This window comes from Neodiprion pinetum, chromosome 2, assembly GCF_021155775.2.
Source record: "Neodiprion pinetum isolate iyNeoPine1 chromosome 2, iyNeoPine1.2, whole genome shotgun sequence".
Taxonomy (NCBI): Eukaryota; Metazoa; Arthropoda; class Insecta; order Hymenoptera; family Diprionidae; genus Neodiprion; species Neodiprion pinetum.
This window is the reverse complement of record NC_060233.1, coordinates 35,557,512-35,577,425: the sequence shown is the minus strand read 5'-3', so window position 1 is coordinate 35,577,425 and position 19,914 is coordinate 35,557,512. Positions and strand designations below refer to the sequence as shown.

The 19,914-nt window shown below is 37.4% G+C and overlaps 3 protein-coding genes across 16 annotated transcripts in view; 1 reads left to right on the top strand and 2 right to left on the bottom strand.

Moving 5' to 3' along the window:
• Positions 1 to 2,051: 2,051 nt before the first annotated feature.
• LOC124213051 (uncharacterized) lies at positions 2,052 to 4,512 on the bottom strand. 4 transcript variants are annotated; one of them, XM_069133391.1, is made up of 7 exons: positions 4,299 to 4,512; positions 4,062 to 4,205; positions 3,617 to 3,854; positions 3,232 to 3,366; positions 2,949 to 3,089; positions 2,554 to 2,680; positions 2,052 to 2,285 (listed from the first exon to the last, which is right to left on the bottom strand). In XM_069133391.1, the coding sequence occupies exons 2-6, from the start codon at positions 4,064 to 4,066 to the stop codon at positions 2,570 to 2,572; spliced, it is 630 nt and encodes a 209-aa protein (XP_068989492.1). In that variant the 5' UTR covers positions 4,067 to 4,205; positions 4,299 to 4,512; the 3' UTR covers positions 2,052 to 2,285; positions 2,554 to 2,569. The 4 variants fall into 4 exon arrangements, 3 of the variants coding, with proteins under 3 accessions (XP_068989492.1, XP_068989493.1, XP_046469823.2); XM_069133392.1 differs by having other exon boundaries at positions 4,062 to 4,169; XM_046613867.2 differs by having other exon boundaries at positions 4,062 to 4,262; positions 4,348 to 4,512.
• Positions 4,513 to 4,574: 62 nt separating this feature from the next.
• On the top strand, positions 4,575 to 11,271 carry LOC124213038 (DNA helicase MCM8). Of its 7 annotated transcripts, XM_046613834.2 has the most exons (15): positions 4,575 to 4,721; positions 4,936 to 5,058; positions 5,146 to 5,378; positions 5,454 to 5,589; positions 6,234 to 6,484; positions 6,720 to 6,824; positions 7,005 to 7,157; positions 7,236 to 7,455; positions 7,526 to 7,689; positions 7,773 to 7,985; positions 8,085 to 8,218; positions 8,300 to 8,522; positions 8,753 to 8,908; positions 9,018 to 9,221; positions 11,133 to 11,271. In XM_046613834.2, exons 1-14 carry the CDS (start codon positions 4,652 to 4,654, stop codon positions 9,216 to 9,218), a joined length of 2,382 nt encoding a protein of 793 aa, XP_046469790.1. In that variant the 5' UTR covers positions 4,575 to 4,651; the 3' UTR covers positions 9,219 to 9,221; positions 11,133 to 11,271. The 7 variants fall into 7 exon arrangements, 5 of the variants coding, with proteins under 5 accessions (XP_046469790.1, XP_068989487.1, XP_068989486.1 ...); XM_069133386.1 differs by having other exon boundaries at positions 6,234 to 6,421; positions 7,005 to 7,455; XM_069133385.1 differs by having other exon boundaries at positions 7,005 to 7,455.
• The window catches only part of LOC124213036 (neural cell adhesion molecule 2), a 43,777-nt gene continuing 32,981 nt past the window's right edge, over positions 9,119 to 19,914 (bottom strand). For 3 of the 5 annotated variants that reach the window (XM_069133383.1, XM_046613830.2, XM_046613829.2), the window contains exons 2-13: positions 16,158 to 16,290; positions 15,027 to 15,137; positions 14,572 to 14,775; positions 14,141 to 14,292; positions 13,746 to 13,890; positions 13,523 to 13,653; positions 13,248 to 13,407; positions 12,727 to 13,020; positions 12,294 to 12,602; positions 11,817 to 12,143; positions 11,516 to 11,706; positions 9,119 to 11,379 (exon numbers count right to left, since the gene is read on the bottom strand). In XM_069133383.1, coding sequence (XP_068989484.1) covers positions 11,110 to 11,379; positions 11,516 to 11,706; positions 11,817 to 12,143; positions 12,294 to 12,602; positions 12,727 to 13,020; positions 13,248 to 13,407; positions 13,523 to 13,653; positions 13,746 to 13,890; positions 14,141 to 14,292; positions 14,572 to 14,775; positions 15,027 to 15,137; positions 16,158 to 16,221 — 2,358 coding nt within the window. In that variant the 5' untranslated portion in view covers positions 16,222 to 16,290 and the 3' untranslated portion in view covers positions 9,119 to 11,109. Of the gene's footprint in view, positions 11,380 to 11,515; positions 11,707 to 11,816; positions 12,144 to 12,293; positions 12,603 to 12,726; positions 13,021 to 13,247; positions 13,408 to 13,522; positions 13,654 to 13,745; positions 13,891 to 14,140; positions 14,293 to 14,571; positions 14,776 to 15,026; positions 15,138 to 15,254; positions 15,464 to 16,157; positions 16,291 to 19,591; positions 19,610 to 19,914 lie in introns of those variants that run through there. The other 2 variants (XM_046613828.2, XM_069133384.1) reach the window with 2 other exon arrangements.

Genomic DNA, 19,914 nt, shown 5'->3' with positions numbered 1-19,914 from the left:
ATACGCTGGGAGTAGCGGATCAAAAGTTACAGCCAAAAAACCGGAACCTGTCTTTTCGACATTTTTCAGCAGGTGCTTTTTCCTTCGTAACTTCTTCCCTGTTGGTTCTACGCTCTTTTCGCTGCGTTTTCTGGGTTCCTGAGGGTCCAATTAGTCAGGTGAGGGTCATTCAAATCGAATCTGGGACGAAAAATTTTCAGCTCCAAAAATGAAGAAAAAGTAAGGCTAACCCCATTGCATTTTTGGCGAAAATTTTCGCGATCTTTAAAAGCGCTGGAATAAATTCTTTCGTGCACTATTCCGACGTAATTTTGCGAGAGAAATCGATCAAGCGCAGTCCCAATACGCTGGGAGTAGCGGATCGAAAGTTACAGCCAAAAAACCGGAACCTGTCTTTTCGACATTTTTCAGCAGGTGCTTTTTCCTTCGTAACTTTTTCCCTGTTGGTTCTACGCTCTTTTCGCTGCGTTTCCTGGGTTCCTGAGGGTCCAATTAGTCAGGTGAGGGTCATTCAAATCGAATCTGGGACGAAAAATTTTCAGCTCCAAAAATGGAGAAAAAGTAAGGCTAACCCCTTTGCATTTTTGGCGAAAATTTTCGCGATTTTTAAAAGCGCTGGAATAAATTCTTTCGTGCACTATTCCGACGTAATTTTGCGAGAGAAATCGATCAAGCGCAGTCCCAATACGCTGGGAGTAGCGGATCAAAAGTTACAGCCAAAAAACCGGAACCTGTCTTTTCGACATTTTTCAGCAGGTGCTTTTTCCTTCGTAACTTCTTCCCTGTTGGTTCTACGCTCTTTTCGCTGCGTTTTCTGGGTTCCTGAGGGTCCAATTAGTCAGGTGAGGGTCATTCAAATCGAATCTGGGACGAAAAATTTTCAGCTCCAAAAATGAAGAAAAAGTAAGGCTAACCCCTTTGCATTTTTGGCGAAAATTTTCGCGATTTTTAAAAGTGCTGGAATAAATTCTTTCGTGCACTATTCCGACGTAATTTTGCGAGAGAAATCGATTAAGCGCAGTCCCAATACGCTGGGAGTAGCGGATCAAAAGTTACAGCCAAAAAACCAGAACCTGTGTTTTCGACATTTTTCAGCAGGTGCTTTTTCCTTCGTAACTTCTTCCCTGTTGGTTCTACGCTCTTTTCGCTGCGTTTTCTGGGTTCCTGAGGGTCCAATTGGTCAGGTGAGGGTCATTCAAATCGAATCCGGGACGAAAAATTTTCGGCTCCAAAAATGAAGAAAAAGTAAGGCTAACCCCTTTGCATTTTTGGCGAAAATTTTCGCGATTCTGAAAAGTGCCGGAACGAATTCTTTTATGCGCTACTCTGACGTTATTCTGCGAGAAAAATCGATTGGGCGCAGTCCCAATACGCTGCGATCAACGCATCAAAATTTACAGCAAAAAACAAGAACCTGTGTTTCGTCGGGGTGAGAGTGTACTGAACGGTGGTAGTCAATGAATAATTGAATAATCACAGATGCTCCCACGTAACGACAATGAATAAAAATTAAAACTGAGGAAGACCTACCTTTCGATAAGCCGGTAATGTGGGTACGTTGTTGCCTAGTCCCATACAGGTCTGTGAGAGTTGTTTAAATGGTTGAGGCTGATTTATAATAATGAAAATGGGAAAAGGACCTTGTTCAAAATAAATGATTCGAAGTGATGTAACTGGTAAAAGATAAAGTATATTTTGTAACAATGAATGACGATGATGACGTAGATACCGAAAGTAACAATTTATAAAGTGTTTGAGTTTATACAACAGTGCACGCCGACGGACGAATTTATATTCAAATGCAGAGAAGCTGCAGAATCACTAAATTTGACCGTTTGCGTGTTTGAGCAAATCGTGTGCTATTCTATCCTAAACGATACTTATAACTAGCTGGTCGTGATTATTCGGTATTGTATCCCTCTTTTTAGATTATACTCCTACTCCTATTTCTACTTCTACTCCTAACTCTACTCCTGATCCTTCTCCTACTCCCATTTCTACTCCTACTTCTGATCTCACTTCTGATCCTAATCCTATTCCTACTTCTACTCCTACTGCTATTCCTACTCCTACTCCCGATCCTACTCCTTTTTCTACTCGTACTCCTACTCCTACTTCCACTCTGTTGAATATTATATAAGTGTTATACGCATAGTACACAAATCCTCGTCATCCTCGTCGTCCTTTTCCTCGGCCTCCACCTCGTCCACCTTGATCACCCGCAACCACCCCTAACCACCTCCGATCACATCCAACGACGACCACGTCGGGTTGTAACTGAAATCCTAATAAATATTTTAAGTATTAGAACACATGAAAAATATTCTGTAAGGATTAATATAATTTTGTTGTTGACAGATTTGACCAAGAAGATTATGAGAAAATTATAAAAAAATCATAGAAATCTGAGTAGCCCATTGAGAGCTACTGAACGTTGGCTTGCGCAAAAAATGAATTAAAATAATTGCTTGTAAACGTGACAAGTTTGAAAAATTGTAGATAAAATATAAAATAAAAATTGCCATTAAATATTATAGAAAATGTTATTCTCACCGTACACAAATCCTCGTCATCCTCGTCCTCCTCCTCCTCGTCCACCTCGATCACCCGCAACCACCCCTAACCACCTCCGATCACCTCCAACGACGACCGCTAACCACCTCGAGTTATAACTCGAATCCTATTAAATATTCACATTAAAAATCAGAAAACATCAAAAATATTGTATAAGGATTAAGAATAATTTGTTTATTGTCACATTTCAACAAGAAGTTTATGAGAAAATATGAAAAATTATTGAACTTTCATTAGCGCATCGATAGCTACTGATTTTGGTCTTGCGCGAAAAATGAATTGAAATAATTTATTGTGAACATGACGAGTGTAAAAATTTTTAGATAAAATATAATTACAAGCGCCAATCAATAATATAAAATAATTTTGCCCACCGTGCACAAATCCTCGTCCTCCTCGTCCACCTTGTTGTCCTCATCGTCCTCGTCCTCCACCTCGTCCACCTTGATCACCCGCAACCGCCGCCAACCACCTCCAACGACCACCACTAACCACTTCGGGTTATACCTTGAAAACTAATAAATATATTAAATATTAGAACACATGAAAAATATTGTGTACGGATTATTACAATTTTGTTATTGACAGATTTGACTAAGAAGATTATGAGAAAATTATAAAAGATTATAGAAATTTTTTTAGTTCATTGATAGCTACCGAATCAGGGCTTGCGCGAAAAATCCACCTCGTCCTCCTTGTTCTACATGTCTTTCTCCACCTCCTCGTCCTCTCCTTGAAGTCGAGTTTCGCCCAGTAGTGGACCTGGAGCGCAGAAACCACGGAGTGCTTGTCCTGGAAGTCAAGTTTTATCAGGTAGAGGACCTGGAGCGTAGAAACTATGAAGCAATTGTCCCTGGATTCAAGTTTCACCAGGTAGCGGACCTAGAGCGTAGAAACTCCGGAGCCCTTGTTCAAAAGTCACCAGGTCAAGAATCGTGACATTCAGAACTACAGAGCGCTTTTCCTGGATGTCAAGATATACCAGGTGGAGGACCTCGACAGCCAGAACTACGGAGCGCTCGTCCTGGAAATCGAATTTTACCAGGTAGCGGATCTGGAGCGCAGAAGCTATGGAACACTTGTCCTGGAAGTCGAGTTTCACCAGGTAGTGGACCTGGAGCGTAGAAACTACAGAGCGCTTGTCCGGGAACTCGAGTTTCACCGGGAGATCCATGGAGTTAGAGAACCCGGTACTCGAAATCTGCGGAGCGCGTTTCTCATACGTCCGCTCTACTGCGCCGTTATTTCCAGACTGAGGAATTCGGCTAGCTGATTTTCGTCTATATAGATCGATCACGTCGGGAGAAAAAAAATTTTGGGTGACGTCACTTTCTGAACATCCGAACATCCAAACTTTGGTTACGAACTGCAGTACTTTGTATGAAGTATGATGTAGGATGTATGATGATGTATGATGTATGATGTATGATGATATGATATGATGTATAATGATTTTAGTTTTTACATTTCAGACAAGAAATACGTACTTCATCTTTCCTGCCGGTTCCAGGGTCAAGCGGCTAGGCCCTTCGATGGTCAGCCGTCGACTAAAGATATATTCTTCAGTCAACGGGTCAGCTAATAACGCTGCCGTTCTGCGACAGTTGGATCATCAAAATTTTTGCTCATACCTTCAAATGTGTGTTAAAATACACTCGAAGTATTAAGAAGCTTCGTTCTATCTCTTCCTATCAAAAAAAAAATAAAAAATCTTCGACAATCACCTTTTTAGGTCTTAAATCAGAACACTGCGTTAAATACTGTCTCACATACGGAGCATCCATTTCATCTTGATCAAAATTAGCGCATCCGTGACGTATTACAGTTACTCTGAATATTTTTTCATACAAAACACTTTTCGAAAACAATTCGGCTTCTCCACCCAACGTAGGTACTTCACTTGCGACTAGCTAAAACAGCGTTTTGATTTTGATACATCATCAGCCAACGGCGCGCGTGCGCATTGTATTGCCATAGCAGACGATAATGCTTTACGCTTGTCGGCACGCGCTTTCTCAGTTTTAATCTTGGTGTGTGTTTACCACTGGTGAATTTTGCTTAGGGTTCACGTTGCAAAATGAATAATCGTGGTAGAAGTTGGTACAGAAACAAAGGAAAGCGGAAAAGACCATCTGAAATTACGGAAAGTGAGTATTCAGTTAAATACAATGTTATAGACAATGCAAAGTATAACGAGAAAAAAGTTTGACTTCAAACACGTGGATTTCAGCAGTCTTTACCAAAAACCCTGTCAAGTAATTCTGTTTGCTTTGTCAGTTAAGCTCCGTTAATTTCTAGATTTATGTCGCAAGTGCATTATTGAAATTCCGTCATTGTTTCGTGTTAATGTGTCCGTTTCAGCACTCGGAGGGTCGAAAAAGGACATGTCAAATCCTACAGATTCAAGCGAGGCATGTTCGCTGTTCAATCCAAATAGACACAACTCCCCATATCATAATTGGGACTTATATTTCCACAACGAAGGTAAATGCAATTTTTCTTCTGGCTATATACAAAACATGTTTGTTAATTACGATCATATGCTATGTAGAATCGTTTCAATCATTTTAGTGTACACCAAAGCCTCGTCGACAGTAAGAAAAATTGAAGCAATGCAAAGATTTATAATGTCCCATATGGATATATTTCCAGTTTCAAACTTGGAAAACAACAAACCTTATCATGTTGACATTAAGATCCTGCTTAAGGATGACTCGTTTTATAATGAGTGGAGTAGTTTCAAAGAGGATCTGACAAATGATCCGAAACATACGCTAAATTGCCTTGGTATGGCAATTGATCAGGTAGGCATAGATTGTTTGTTTGTCCGAAATTGATTTGCATTAATTATTCTAATTTTACTATGCATTACCATCAAGATGATGATTGAAACAATCACAGCAAAAGAGGGAATGGATGATGTGACTGTCTCAGCTAACTTGCCAATAGCCGTAGTAAGAATATCCAATTATGGTCCAGTCCTCTCCCTGAGAGACCTCAAGGTAAATTCTTATGGTAAGCATAATGCCATGAAGGTACTAAGAAAAGTAAATTCTATCTCCTGGATAGGAACCTGGGGATAAACTTAGTATTAATGATCATAGGAACTAGCTTAACTCATGGTGCTAATCAGTTTTCACGTAATCAATGCACGACGCAGTCATGTGTTAACTTTGAACTTACTATTTTCTTATAACAAAAAAAAAAAAAACAATGTTATTCATTTTAAAGATAAACAAAGTTAACTGTGCAAAGATATGATTATGTGAAAAAAAAAACATAGATAGAATACAATTATAAAGTAAAATCTTTACCACGATCAACATAAAAGTAAATGGAAACTAATCCGGTATTATCATGCAGTTGGTGGGTTTCACTAACATTCGTTGACATTTATCAGTTGTATGTTCAAAAAAACGTATAGATTATCTTTTTCAATAGGCACACAATGTACTTCAAAAATATCATTATTTTGTGCTAAATCTGTATTCATATTTAATAAATCTTGGGCTGAATTTAGCACTAAAAATTATCCACTCATTGTTTGCCATAGATTGTTTTTACTTCTCCACACAATACAATACTAGCTCTTTTAATTAAAACGAAACTGTATCAAATTGTTTTGCAAGTTTCATAACACATGAAATAATTTACTCTAGGTAAGCTAATATCCATCAGAGGATGTATTATGAGGGTTGGGAATATAAAGCATTTTGCCCAATGGATGGAGTTCTTGTGTGTATCATGCGGCAGTCGCATGATCTCGAGACAAGTTGATGGAATTTACACCTTACCAACCAAGTGCGTTTCCTGTAATGGAAAAAAATTCCAACCTCTCTTGAGTTCGGTACATACAAAAACTGTAACATTTCAAGTGATAAGATTACAGGAACATGTTGGCGATGAGCAGGTCAATTTTCTTACATTATTAACGACATAATTCTTATCCAGGTTATTTCACTAGACTCAATCATCCTTGGTGTTGTCATTCATTTTTCTATGCATGTTTATTACTTGTGATTTATACTTCAATTTTCAAGTTTTACATGGAACTTTAGCTGGCATCAATATTATAAAGTTTATCGTCACAAACATGTCGATCATTGATGAATACAAAGCATGTATTAGATATTCAATTTGTACAGGATGACAAAGGGAGAATGCCCCGTATTATTGATGTCGACTTGATAGAAGACTTAGTCAACACTTGTATGCCAGGAGACGATATTACCGTGACTGGAATCATTAAAGTGAGTTGAAATTTTTATTAAAAATATGAGCATATATAATAAAGATTCTAGGCAAATCCAACAATTACATTGCCACTGACGTTTCACAGTAATATTATTAGAATCTTCTTGAACAAAATTTTCTTGTATGTAATTAATTATTTTCTCCAAGTTTGCTTAGTAATTGATGTAATATTCTAGGTCAGAGGAAACGAGAAGAATTCATCGAAAGGAAATACTGCCGCGAACTTGTTTTCTTTATACATGGAAGCTGTTTACATATTAAATAATAAATCGCAAAACAAATGTGCTGTTGCACTTGATCTGACTGATGTAGATCACCTTGCAGTAAAGGTCAATTGTCAGTTGCGTGAGATTGTAAAATTAACAAGGACAAGTGAATTTTTAATTGGCTTTTCTATTTTGTTGCAGGAAGTCTATCATGATCCAAATGTATTCAAATTACTTGTGCAATCCCTCTGTCCAAGTATTTATGGTCATGAACTCATAAAAGCTGGACTCATTCTAAGCCTGTTCGGAGGCAGCACAAAATCGCAGGATGTGCGCGATGATGTCCATGTTTTAGTTGTCGGTGACCCCGGTCTTGGAAAGTCACAAATGTTGCAAGCTTGTGCTCGTGTTGCAGCCAAAGGTGAATAGTAGCTTGCTGTACAATATTTCCATAAATTCACTGACTTACTTGCTTAAGTTTTCTTTTCTAGGTATTTATGTATGTGGTACTTCTAGTACCTCGACGGGTCTAACTGTTACTCTTGTGAAAGATGCCAGTACCGGTGACGTCGTTCTTGAACCTGGAGCACTTGTTCTGGCTGATAAAGGCACCTGTTGCATAGATGAATTTGATAAAATGTCAACGCAACATCAAGTAACGTTGATTCTGATTATAATTTATTCTTGCTCACAAGTGTCTCACTCAAATAACGTATCCGTTTCTATTCTTTCAAATAGGCATTACTTGAAGCGATGGAACAACAAAGTGTCAGTGTAGCTAAATCAGGGATGGTATGTTGCCTTCCAGCTAGGACGTCAATCTTGGCAGCTGCCAATCCAGCTAGAGGACGCTATGACAGGTCCAAAACTGTAATTGAAAATTTGAACATGAAGCAGCCTCTGCTTTCACGTTTCGATCTAATATTTATACTCTTAGACCAACCTGATGCAGTAAGTGTCTTCTAGAAAAAAATGCTTCGTATCTTGAGTAATGTAGTTGTAAATGACGTGATTCATATGGGGACCATCTTTTTTTTTTGTTTTCAACAGCATTTGGATGATTTACTCTCCGACCACGTTATGGCTGTACATGTTGGTATAAGCAACCAAATTGGAGATATGAGGTCTAACAGTACCAATTCGTTATCGACTGGTGAATCCTCCATGTCAGCAAATAACTTGAGGTAAAAAACTTCTGTTGTTGAAAAATCAAAGTTTATCTATGTCACTATTCCTATTAAAGTTTTACAAATATTAAAATACAGGCAAAAATTGAGTTTATGTCCAACTGAGACCATTGACCCAATACCACATCGTATTCTTCGAAACTATATTATATATGCTCGGCAATATGTTAAACCAAAAATAACACCTGCTGCAGTAGAAGTATTGAAGGATTTTTATTTAAAATGTCGAGCGCGAAACGACAGGGAGAAAATAACGCCCATGACACCAAGGCAATTGGCAGCACTAATCAGACTGACTGAGGTAGAATTTTTCTTACATGCATTTACGATTAGCTAAAGAAACGTAATCAATATGTTCATCTGAGTCGCAAAGAGATGTTAAAGTACCTCAAAATGAATGAGAATGCTTTAAGATTATCAATACAATATGATTTTTATTTGATACGTGAAAAACTTACGCTAATTCTCATCAAAGGCATGTTTCATATCAATCCAAGAAGCTGATCTGGAGCTCTAATACCTCATTTTTAGGCAAGAGCGAAGTTGGAATTAAGAGAAGAAGCCACGCATAGTGATGCTTTGGAAGTCATTGAGATAATAAAGTTCAGTATGGCAGAGGTAGATGTGGAACACATTGAGCCTGATTATTCACTATTGTCTGGATCTGGAAAATTAACAGCTGCTAAGGTAATTATGGATAGATATACAGAATAGAGAACAGAAACATGTCCTGACATATACTTGGCTCAGTAAGAATTTCGCTTAATAATATTCTATACGTTTTTTTTTTCTACAGGTGAAAGCGTTTATAAGTTTATTGAGAGATAAAGCAGCTGCTATGGAAAAAACAGTATTTTCAACAAGGGAAATGAGAGACTTGGCAACGAAAGAAAAAATTATTGTAGATGATTTTAACGCTTTAATTTCAAAACTGAACGAAAATGGTTTTATTTTGAAGAAAGGGCCAAATTTGTATTCAGTAACTACAAACAATTAACAAGTAAGTTCAGAAGACATAAGTTAGATTTGCAGGACTTCAGTTAACCACGGGATATTGTATATCAATTTAGGTTAAATAATTGTTGCTGCTTTTATTAATTTTAATTGAAAGTGACGGTGACTTTATATTGTACATAATTAATTGTTTTAAGAAAATTCAATTCTGTCACATTCTGTTCAATACCATAGATATGTTATATTATTGTAGACTTTGTACACTGCCTATTATAATATTTATCAGTTACGATTTTAAGGTAAAATTTTAGTATTTGCTTATATAATTACATACCTTACCATTTGATTAACAGCAAATAGATCTTAAAATAAACTAATTGTCACAACGACGTATGATCATCACGAAAAATTTAGGTGATATAGAAAAATTACAAACATTCACTCAGATTTGGTACAGTTACTTAAGTTAATCAAAGAATATTTACTTACACGCATTTGTACACATGGTGTGTTAATACAGTTTAGATTTATAGTATACAAACAGTTTTGGGAGATTGTATTCATTTATTGAGAATTTATGCGTAGTAGAAATTTGATGATGTATGTCAGTCAACAATCATCATATTCCACCACAATCGAATTCATTTGGAATTACATTTCTCTTTGAAGTCATGCTCATTAACTATAGGTCATTACTTACTTCTGATACTAATAACTTATCACGAGAAAAAATCACGCACCATATCTTCAATGCTGTGTGTAACTCAAACTGTACAATATAGATATTTATTTAAAACTCTTATGCATTTATGTATTACCACAACTGGCAGCATTTTCATCGTACATATATACGTATATAAATATATATCATATCTATTATATATACATATATATATATATATGAATTTATATATTTTTTTCAACGCTGCTCCAAGATCAACTTTTCAAAAATTCTGAACATAAAAATTGAACCGTTCAACAAATTGCTCGATGAATGTGTATTTAATGGATGACATTCGGTGCTGAGTTGAACATAATTTCACTTTCGAAGTTATAATTTTTCAACAGCAGCACTTACGATTACATCCATAAAATCTATAGTTAAACTCAATTTTGCGGTGCTTTGTTGAAGATCACATCTATAAAAATTTAAATAGATCTATCTTTCATTGACAATTAATCATTATATGACGATAGACAATTTCACAAGTAGTACGATTACCAATTTGAAGTAAGGTAATTCATATTCCATACAGACGACAGTATTGACGGAAAACTGAACGAATTTAATTAAATCACAAAGCTATACAGGACCTACATTCTGACCTTCCGTCAATTGTAGAATCTCCTGAGTATAAGCAAAAAATACATCAAAATAATAGTAGATTTTTTGAATACCAGGTTAATGGATGATCATTTCATGAAAACTTATTGCTGATTAAACGATATATTAATGGATTCTACGAATTAAGAATAATTTTTGCAATACGTATTTTATGCTCACAATCAAAGGTCCACAATGCTCAGTTCTGGTTATATTCGACTTTGAAAAGATGGTATCGTGTGTACTACACGAACTTACGTACTATGCTATGAATTTGAAGATGCAATTGAACCGAGTTAAATATCGTACTAGTGATCGGTATAAAATATTTCCATATTTAATGTATTTACAACACATGAATTGTATGTAGAACCCATTTGCGCGCCCCATGTCATACGTACAACTTCATATACTTATATTAAATATAGCTTTTTAAGTTTCCTTCAATACAAAAGGGCACTTGATTGAACATAGATGTAATATGGTACGGGATGAAAACAATTCACTGAAAGAAACTAGGCTCATTTTAATACAAATGTTTACACGTTATACTAGAATTAATGTTCAACATAGTTCACGTATGAAACTTCTGTTCCTCTCTGGGTATATATCACACAGAACTTTCTCTTTTAGATAACACCAATGGCGTATTTGTTATTGCTTCTTGCTGTGATTGAAGACAACACTGAGCAGCGACTCGGGATTCTACATCCTTTGGCAGAAGCGTAGTACTAGGAGTAGGGTGACTCACCATTCCTAGACCAGCATACAGAACTGGAGGGCTCATCGTCATAGACTGAACACCTTCGGCGTTTGGCCAATATTGTCTGGGCAGCGTGCATACACCGGTACCATAGACTTCGCTGACTATTGGCTGAAACTGAAGACAGAAGGTGGTCGTGTCATGCAAGATCTTCTGTCAAATAGTTGAGGTAGATGAGTTTTACTTGATCATTGCGAAAGTGAAACTCCTTATCAAGTGTGTTATGTTACCATAATACAACTGTCATACTTACAGTTTTGTGCTTTGATGACAAATTTGAAAGATCGTGGAGTGGCATTCCGTTACGTATTGTACAATACCCAACATAGTTACTTTGTCCACTAATTGCTACTACTGCTGGATGGTCCATTAAATTTCGTGACGGGGAAGTTTCTATTGTTGATATAAGTCGTCTCTTCCTCAGATAATCCGATGGTTCATCACCTTAACAAATCAAAAAATCAGAACCAAAATATTTGGTAATTTCATGAGGATTGTTAGTAAATCTGTCAAGAGCCTTCTCCATATGTTGACACATAATACGTCACTATTACCATTGATTTGTTGAGGTATGATGTCTGGATTCTTGTCATCGTTGTCAAGAAACTCTCCTGCTGTATCCAATTTTCTAAACGGACTCCCGCTATGTTTTTCATCCTTTAACAAACTATTCCCATCTCGCAATCTTAATTCACGCTGGATGGTGACTGTTTTATTTGCCTTGCTGTACACCTCCGTGTGTGATTTTCCATCAGTTTCTACATTTGCGTGTTGAATGCGCAGAACAACCATGACAACAATAGCCACAATAACCAACGCTGCCACTACTCCGATCATAACACTGAGCATCGGCGTTAACTTTATATGTTGATGTGGCCGATCTGTAATGAAACATGGCACTAAGTAGAATGATATTTAATTGTTGGATTTTTGTCTAATTGTGTCTACATAATGCATATAACTTGCCTTAGTTGTACCAATATCATTGTTAGGAGAAAAAGATTCTATGTAAATTAACATTACTCGCTTACCTGATTCAGATGTCAATTGCTTTTCGGGAAGTCTCAATGTACCAGCTTGAACTACCATCGCTTCACTTCGACCTTTGTCATTGTAAGCATATATGCATGCTTGATAAAGTACACCTGACTCCAAGTCAGTGACACTAAATCGGGGCACAACAGATGACAAATTTGCGCGTAAATCTTGACTATTACTTTCTCGCACTTCGAGTAGAAAAGATTGTTGTAGGCCTCCGTTGAAACCTTCTGCACAACGCACAGAGAAAGAATTTGTCGATGTGTTGGATGTAGTGCAGTTGTGTACCATGTCCGGACGTCCTGTTACAAAAAGATCAAACTTTATCTCTGCAGTTGTACTTTTGTTGTAATTTGTATCTCATTGACGATGCAAGTGAGATAATTAGTTATAAGTAAATTCCTGTTTGTATACGTGCATGCATACCTGCAGCAATAATGTGGTAGACACAAGGAACTCGTTGGCTTCCGACGCGATTAGTAGCCCAGCACAGAAGCGTTCCGTAATCTAATTCTGTCATTGGGGTGTAGGAAACTATGGACAAAGTGCCAGCTCTGGCTATATGTCCAGCTGCAACATCAATGCTCTCTGCTGAATTGTTGAAAGTCCAACGAAACTGTACTTCAGGGGGATTTGCATCAACTTGACAGGATATGTTGGCCTTCTCTTGTTTTGCTACACCGTGCACTCTCGTTTGATTCGGCTTACAAGTTGGAGCAACTGTGAAAAAAATATATATGACCATCGCTGTTGGGTACCATTCTAATAGCTTCAGTTCTAAGTCAATTTTGTTTCACGACATTTGAATGCCAGGAATATTATTTTGACTTTAATTATTACAGATTTGAACTATATTGGGGATATTTTTATAGTAATTTTTTTACTGGCTCATGCGAACTAGCTTTTAAATAAGCGATGTTATGTCTTAGCCCTCAATGCATACTTACACATGACATTTAGGTAAAATGGGTTGCTTTCGCCATCGCCTTCGCTATTGTATGCAACGCAAGTGTAGTTACCAGCACTCTTTCGATCAACGCCTTGAAGAACCAAGCTTTGATTGCTAATTATGATTCCTGATCCAATATTATGATGCAAAGCCTTTCCCTGTAATAAACAAAGTATAGAGACTATTCCTGCACCCAAGAAAGGGGTAGAGTAGAACACCTTTCAATTTTCACAATTTACACTTTCCTTTGCGTGTAACACACAAGCAACGTACCTGATGCCGCCACTCAACCTTGTAAACAGCCGGTTCTGCTTTAATCAAACAATCGAAATATACATCTGTACCTTCTCGAATAGCTCCTGGATTGAGTGAGGTACCTAGTTGAATCTGTGTCTCTGGAACATCTGCAAGAATTAATCGACTTACATTAGTACGATTCAGATGAATATTTCAAACTCTGCCACTCCAGCATTTGTGATAATATTTATAATCATACATCGTATTTCTAATGTCCATCCATCCTCCATCGATCCGCTTCCAATAACTAAATTCTCAGCCCGGCATGACAAATGTTTGCCAGCATCTGCTTTCGTTGCCACAAATGATAATATACTTGTGGTTGTATTTCCGTCGTTAGATGTCTGTAAAAATAATCTTCATTTGAAATTCTATTTTCCAAAATTTTAGTTGAAACCTATCATTTCCTTTTTTATCTTAAAAAATGATTTCTTTATTGTTTGAAGAAAAGTTGAATGCGTGGAAATTAAGTTTGATTCTGATTAATCCATGCACTTAGATAATCATCTTGAATTTCGCTCTAATCTCACAATTAAATAATGTATAGTCTATAACTGCTTAGTTTACTATAGTTTATATCTTAAATAAGCTCACAGTTTCTTTAGACCCTTCAAGACGTTGTCCATTTCGCCACCATGTAACTGTTGCGGGTGGTCGAGAGCCTGATGTTTTACATAGTAAATCGTACCTCCTTCCAGCAGATAACGGTTGATTAGCAGCTACTATTTTAACATCCAATGGGCCGACTGAAATAGTGAAAAAATGTTTGAATTTGGTACTATGTAACAACCATGATTATAAATCACCACCAGAAACCAAGTCGTATTAAAATACAGGACACGTATCCCGTTGATTAATAAATTTCTATTGAAAACAAAGCGAAGCTGTTTGAAATATATTTTGACGACCTTGCCCAGTAAATCACTAGATAGACTTAAAATTATAGATCTGCCACTGTAATAGCATGAAATAAGTAAAAAAATTTACATAATATAATTATTGTATGAGTGTATTTTATTACTTACAATTCATATCCACGTGTACAGATGCGGTGAGAGGTATAGATTTGTTGTTATTCGTTGCTACACAAGTTATTTCCGATCGCACATCGTCACGTCCTAAGTTTGGTATTTTAATTTCACTCCTTATGGTATCGTGGTGTAATTTCACAGATTGATTGCTTTTCATCACATCATTTCTATACCAAAGAACAGACGGCGAAGGCTTACCTGAATAATAATTATTTACCTTTGTATTCATCCTAATTTTGAAAGTGTGTAAAACACATAATGACATGAATTGAGAAGGTCCGATATTGACGGAAATAGTTGTCTAATGCAAAGTGACACTAAATATATTTCATTGTTTTTACTATACTTAATAAATCAATAATATCTTGGAACGTACTACGATTATTAAAAACTTTAACTTACAAGACTCTTTCTTTCATTTTTTTATAATTATACCAATCAAAACATACCGCCATAGACATCGCAGAATAACTGTAATGTTTCCCCTTCTGAATATGGTCCAACGACTGAATTTCTCAAAATTCCAGCACTGTCCAGTATCTCAATTTTATGTGGTGGAACTAAGATGTGACGCAGGAAAAAAAATTAGTTCATAGTTGATCGCTCAAGTTTAGACGAATAAAATGTATAATTGTATTTATCGGAGAGCATAGTTAATTTCTCAATTATCAGCTCACCTATAACCGTAAGATTGACTTTAGAATTTCGAGTCTGACCAATTTGGAAATCGACTCGGCATCTATAAAGACCAGCATCTCCCTCTTTTACGTGATCGATTCCAAGTTCCGCTGGTTTTTTTTCCGGTACAAAATAGGCCCGATTTGAAAATACCGTATCGTCGGACCATCTTTCAGCTATACCAAAATCACGATCTCTAGCATCAACGCTGAAACAATATAGGTGCACCTGTAAGTGGCTTGAAATTACATTTTTCTGCAAGGAAATGCAGACTATCCTTGATCTCAATGCATCTTGCAATGGTCCTTAGTTATAACTTTCTAAAAAAAAAATCTAGCCGTCTGCACTGTGTTGCAGTGTAATTGATGAACAAGGTGAGCGTTGCAATTATTTTTCACAGTCTATACCTTAGAAAAAAAGTTACCACTTCGGCAAATAATTGGATTACCGGAGTCTGATAACAGTACTATATTCACGACTATTGGAGTATCGAATGTAAGTAATGTCCACTGCTGAAGATTATACAGCAACCAAGGATCAGTTATTCCAATACTCCAAAAGTGAATGCGCGATTTCCCGATATCATTGCAGACGAGGACCAATTTTACATGAGGGATGTGAATTTAAATTTCCACCGGGACACCGAGTCAATGTGTTTCTTACTTTTGGTGTTTCGGACATTTCCAAAGAATTTACATATCGTACCTTGGAAATTGAAGAAAAACAAAATACGGGTAGCCTTGATCGATTGAAGGTCTTACAAGTAAGAATACATCCGCAGAGATACGGCTTCGAATGGAAAATGGGAATGGAGTCTTGGAACGAGGTTCACCACATCTACGTACATATAATTACACACTGTATCCGATAAATAGGATTTATGGGTGTCATTGTGTACTTACCTATACACAGGTGTTCCGAGATCTTCGCGATACCATAATACGAGTAATACCGAGTCCCCGTCATGGGATGTTGATATATCGCAGGGTAAATACGTTGGGTCTCCGACGAGTGCCACGATTTGAGACAGCGGTACTGGAAAGCAAATCCGGACAATTTCAGACAAGCTCGATGACGATTATCTGGTATAAGATATTACCGGGCTGGGGAACAGAATGACGAAATGAGCACGTGTATTACAGGGTGAGGAGGAAATCGCAAAGCTGAGCTGCTGGGCGTGGTTTAAAAAGGATTTTAACGGATCATCAGGATGGCGTGGAAGTTTGTCGGCAGAATGTAGGGTTTACTAACACCGTGGGATTAGTGGATCTTAGTGGGCGGTGAACTTAACAATTCCCGAGAGTTGGTGTTCTGGATTACATTTGGATTGTTGAAAATTTAGGACTATCATAGATAGAGAAAGGTGTTAGTTTTTACTGCCATCTATTGTTGGTCCAAATCATCCGGCTTTTAATGGTACGACACAGTAAAGCTGGGAGAAGATTACGCTAGATTGTTCACGTATATTTTCGAGGGAAAATGGAAAATGGATGGTGTTAGAAATAGATAAGGTAAAAGCAATCTGAAGTTGGTAAAGTAAGGTGATCTTATAGATGCGGTTGTGTAGTAGGACGGAACTAAGGAACCATTTGGAATTCTGCAAGCAAGCCAAGTTTCGGTTCCGGAATTGTCGAGGCAAATTTGCAAAATACACCGATACAGAGTAGTTGTACCTACGAGTAGAAATTGCACGCCTTTACTACCCGTTGCATTTAACTGACAGTGAAACAGTTGCAGTTCCCGTAAAATTTCAGAATTGGAAAGAAAATGAAACCCGGAAGTCTTCAAACACGCAGCGTTCTGTCTAACAATAAAATAACTGTTATAGTCTAGCAAATGTCTTCTATGCTTCATAGATTCCGATAAAACAACTACTATTTGCCCTTTACAGTCTGAAATAATACCTAAACACGAATGCGGTAATTGTATAAATAGCGTTCGTATTAGTAAATCTTGCAAGCTTGAAACTAGCGCGGTTGGATCAATTGCAGGAGTTCAAGCCTTTGGCAAACACTATTCCGAGCGTGTTTTTTCCGGTTATTTTAATGATAGGGTGAGGTCGGCCGAGAGTTTTTAATCCATTCAAACTGAAAAGGGGCGAGAAATGGAAGGCGACGGAAAATGCGGTAAATTCTACCGCAATTTTAACATTAACGCGACCGCAATGTTTGCGGTTTCCATGCAGAACTTTGCGCATCCTTTTGTAACATATGTTAGTCTTTAGGATACAGCTGTAAAAACCTGTACTGCGGCAAGTGCAAAAGTTTTATTTTCCACGCGTCAACTTGCCACTTAAACATTGGCTCGATTTCATCTTTGGTGATGACCGAGTATTTTTGCTATACCAATCATTGGCTCTTCGTATTAATTTCTGGGAGAAATCGTTACACTTTCGGAAGGTTAGCGTGAAAAGTGATACGAATTCTGATCCGCTTCCGCGAGTTATTCCATTTGAAATACCGCACCATAAACGTACTCAAAGGCGGATGCATTTTTTATTCGTTTCAAGTGTACCAGTTAATCGGATACCTCGGCTTAAAGTGAGAGCGAAAGGTAGACTTGATGCTCGTACAGGTATACCTACGTTGCCTCGGTTATGTTCCATGATCACACGGATTGTACAGTTGAGCACCTTGATATCAGGATGAAAAATTTCAGACACAAGTAACTACACGACGGTGAAATCGCGTGCCGATATCCCTGAAAATGACAGCAATTCGCAGTCAAATTGTACGCGAGAAGTAATATTTGGTAAACACGCGATCTTCGCGATAAAATGGCTATGCACTGTAAATCCGCGATAGGCAAAGCGAGAAATCTCAACGAAATCGTAAACCTTACTTCATATCCGGGGGTGAAATGGTGCTCGGAAATTATGACGTTTACACTGTCAACGTAAAACAACATTACACGCCTCGCGGGACTGAAATACGGCCCAAGTGCAAATCGACTCGAACTGCTCTTGTGCCGAGGTGCACAATTGTACAGTTTATTACTTATGTATAACTACATGCGCGAATTTGGAGAGCCAGAAAAATTGCCTGGTAGTTATAGTCGTAGCCTTTTCTTTCACCTCGCATGAGAAAAAAAAAAAACATTTTATTATACAATGAGCGCATAAAATTTCGCGATTTTAATACGGATACGACAGTCTTGACCGCAACGCCGGAACGAAGTTGTATTTAACATGTTGTCTCATGAATTTCTTATGCCAACATCCGTCTATGCGCTGCGAAGTCGAGAAATGTGCGAGTTTTCTGGAAGTGAAAAAAGGGGCCAGCGTAATGGGAAAGTATTACCAAATAACGTCGGGTCGATAGTACGTTATTTATTTCCGGTCTGTCATTGGCCCTTAATTGTTACATGCTAATCAATGCTCGGACGGTCTTGTAGAATTTTCATACCGAAGCAAAGATAATTGAAAAACTGTAATTCATTACTGCTAGGCGCATGATTATAACAGTCTCGCTCAAACTAATTGTTTTTCATCTAATTTCAGCTCTTAACGAGTCTTAGCAGACTTCGTGATCGCAATTCGAAATATATTGGGAATCGTGAGAACGTTGTACAGAAATTATCGCTGCTGATCAAATTCCGTGTTATACATATGTATAATGCTTAATACGTCTCCGAAACCGGAGATACTGAATTGAATTAATCACAGTAATTTAATGGCACGTATACACATATAGACAGCATGCACGAATTTACATAATAGTACATGCGGGCAATTACGACATTATATGTGCACCGCATGCATAAAATAACCATTGCGGAAAAATTCCATTTCGGTGCCCCAATTAATCGTTGTGAAATTATGATGAAAACTGTTCATCATCCATTGTTACCGACGGTAAATTGGTAATACCGAGTATCGTAGGATTCCTCTTTGCAAGGTGAAACAATTGTCCGTTTCCATACTCTAGGTCACTACTGTTATTGTTATGATTATAATTATTAATCAAGCACCTGTAAAGTTCGTATATTGCAGGATATTCGAAACTTGAAATTAAAAATATCTTTGATAATCCGATTATTACGCTGTATTCTATGCGAACGTGTACAAAGACCTCGTGCAGGTATTGAGATGTGAAAGGAAGTAGTATAAATTAACCGACAGCAAAGGCGCAAGGAGCTTATAAGTTGTACTCAAATATGCCAATAACGCCTGTAAATATTTACATAATATATAGTCGCGAATTCCAGATGCATATTTGCGAGGGCAGTGAAAAATTAATTACAGTACTGATCAGAATTTTTGCACAACAGGAGAAATTTGGTGAAAACATGCGTGCAAGGGATGCTTGAGAAGTGTTATCGAAATTGGAAAACGTACGTTCGGTCAGCTATAGCGAATTAATCTGAGGGTAATTTTTCACCGCGTGTAGAGGCAATCAAACCTTCGATGTGAAACCTTTACGATCTCGCGATGGGACAATTTGAAGAGAGTAAAAGAGCCGTTACACAAATCGGTGCTTCGTACGTGTTACCTTAACGCGAACGTTACTTCGGAATTGAACACCGCACAGTAAACTAACAATAAGTACCATTAGAGTCGTGTGTCACATTCAGAACGAAGGTAACTCGATTATCTGCGAAATACACCTCAGCGTTTTTCTTTATCCCTGTATCGGTATTTTGACGACTAACATAATGGCC

What these genes read in the sequence shown, in the direction of transcription:
- LOC124213051 (XM_069133391.1), bottom strand. An exon ending in CGCTCCAGATCCGCTACCTG is followed by an intron (nt 3,367 to 3,616) that starts GTAAAATTCGAT and finishes CTTGACTTCCAG; the next exon opens with GACAAGCACTCCGTGGTTTC. An exon ending in TTCGCGCAAGCCCTGATTCG is followed by an intron (nt 3,090 to 3,231) that starts GTAGCTATCAAT and finishes TATATTTATTAG; the next exon opens with TTTTCAAGGTATAACCCGAA.
- LOC124213038 (XM_069133385.1), top strand. Translation starts at nt 4,652, where the DNA reads ATGAATAATCGTGGTAGAAGTTGGTACAGAAACAAAGGAAAGCGGAAA. An exon ending in CCGTGACTGGAATCATTAAA is followed by an intron (nt 6,825 to 7,004) that starts GTGAGTTGAAAT and finishes GTAATATTCTAG; the next exon opens with GTCAGAGGAAACGAGAAGAA. An exon ending in TCTTAGACCAACCTGATGCA is followed by an intron (nt 7,986 to 8,084) that starts GTAAGTGTCTTC and finishes TGTTTTCAACAG; the next exon opens with CATTTGGATGATTTACTCTC.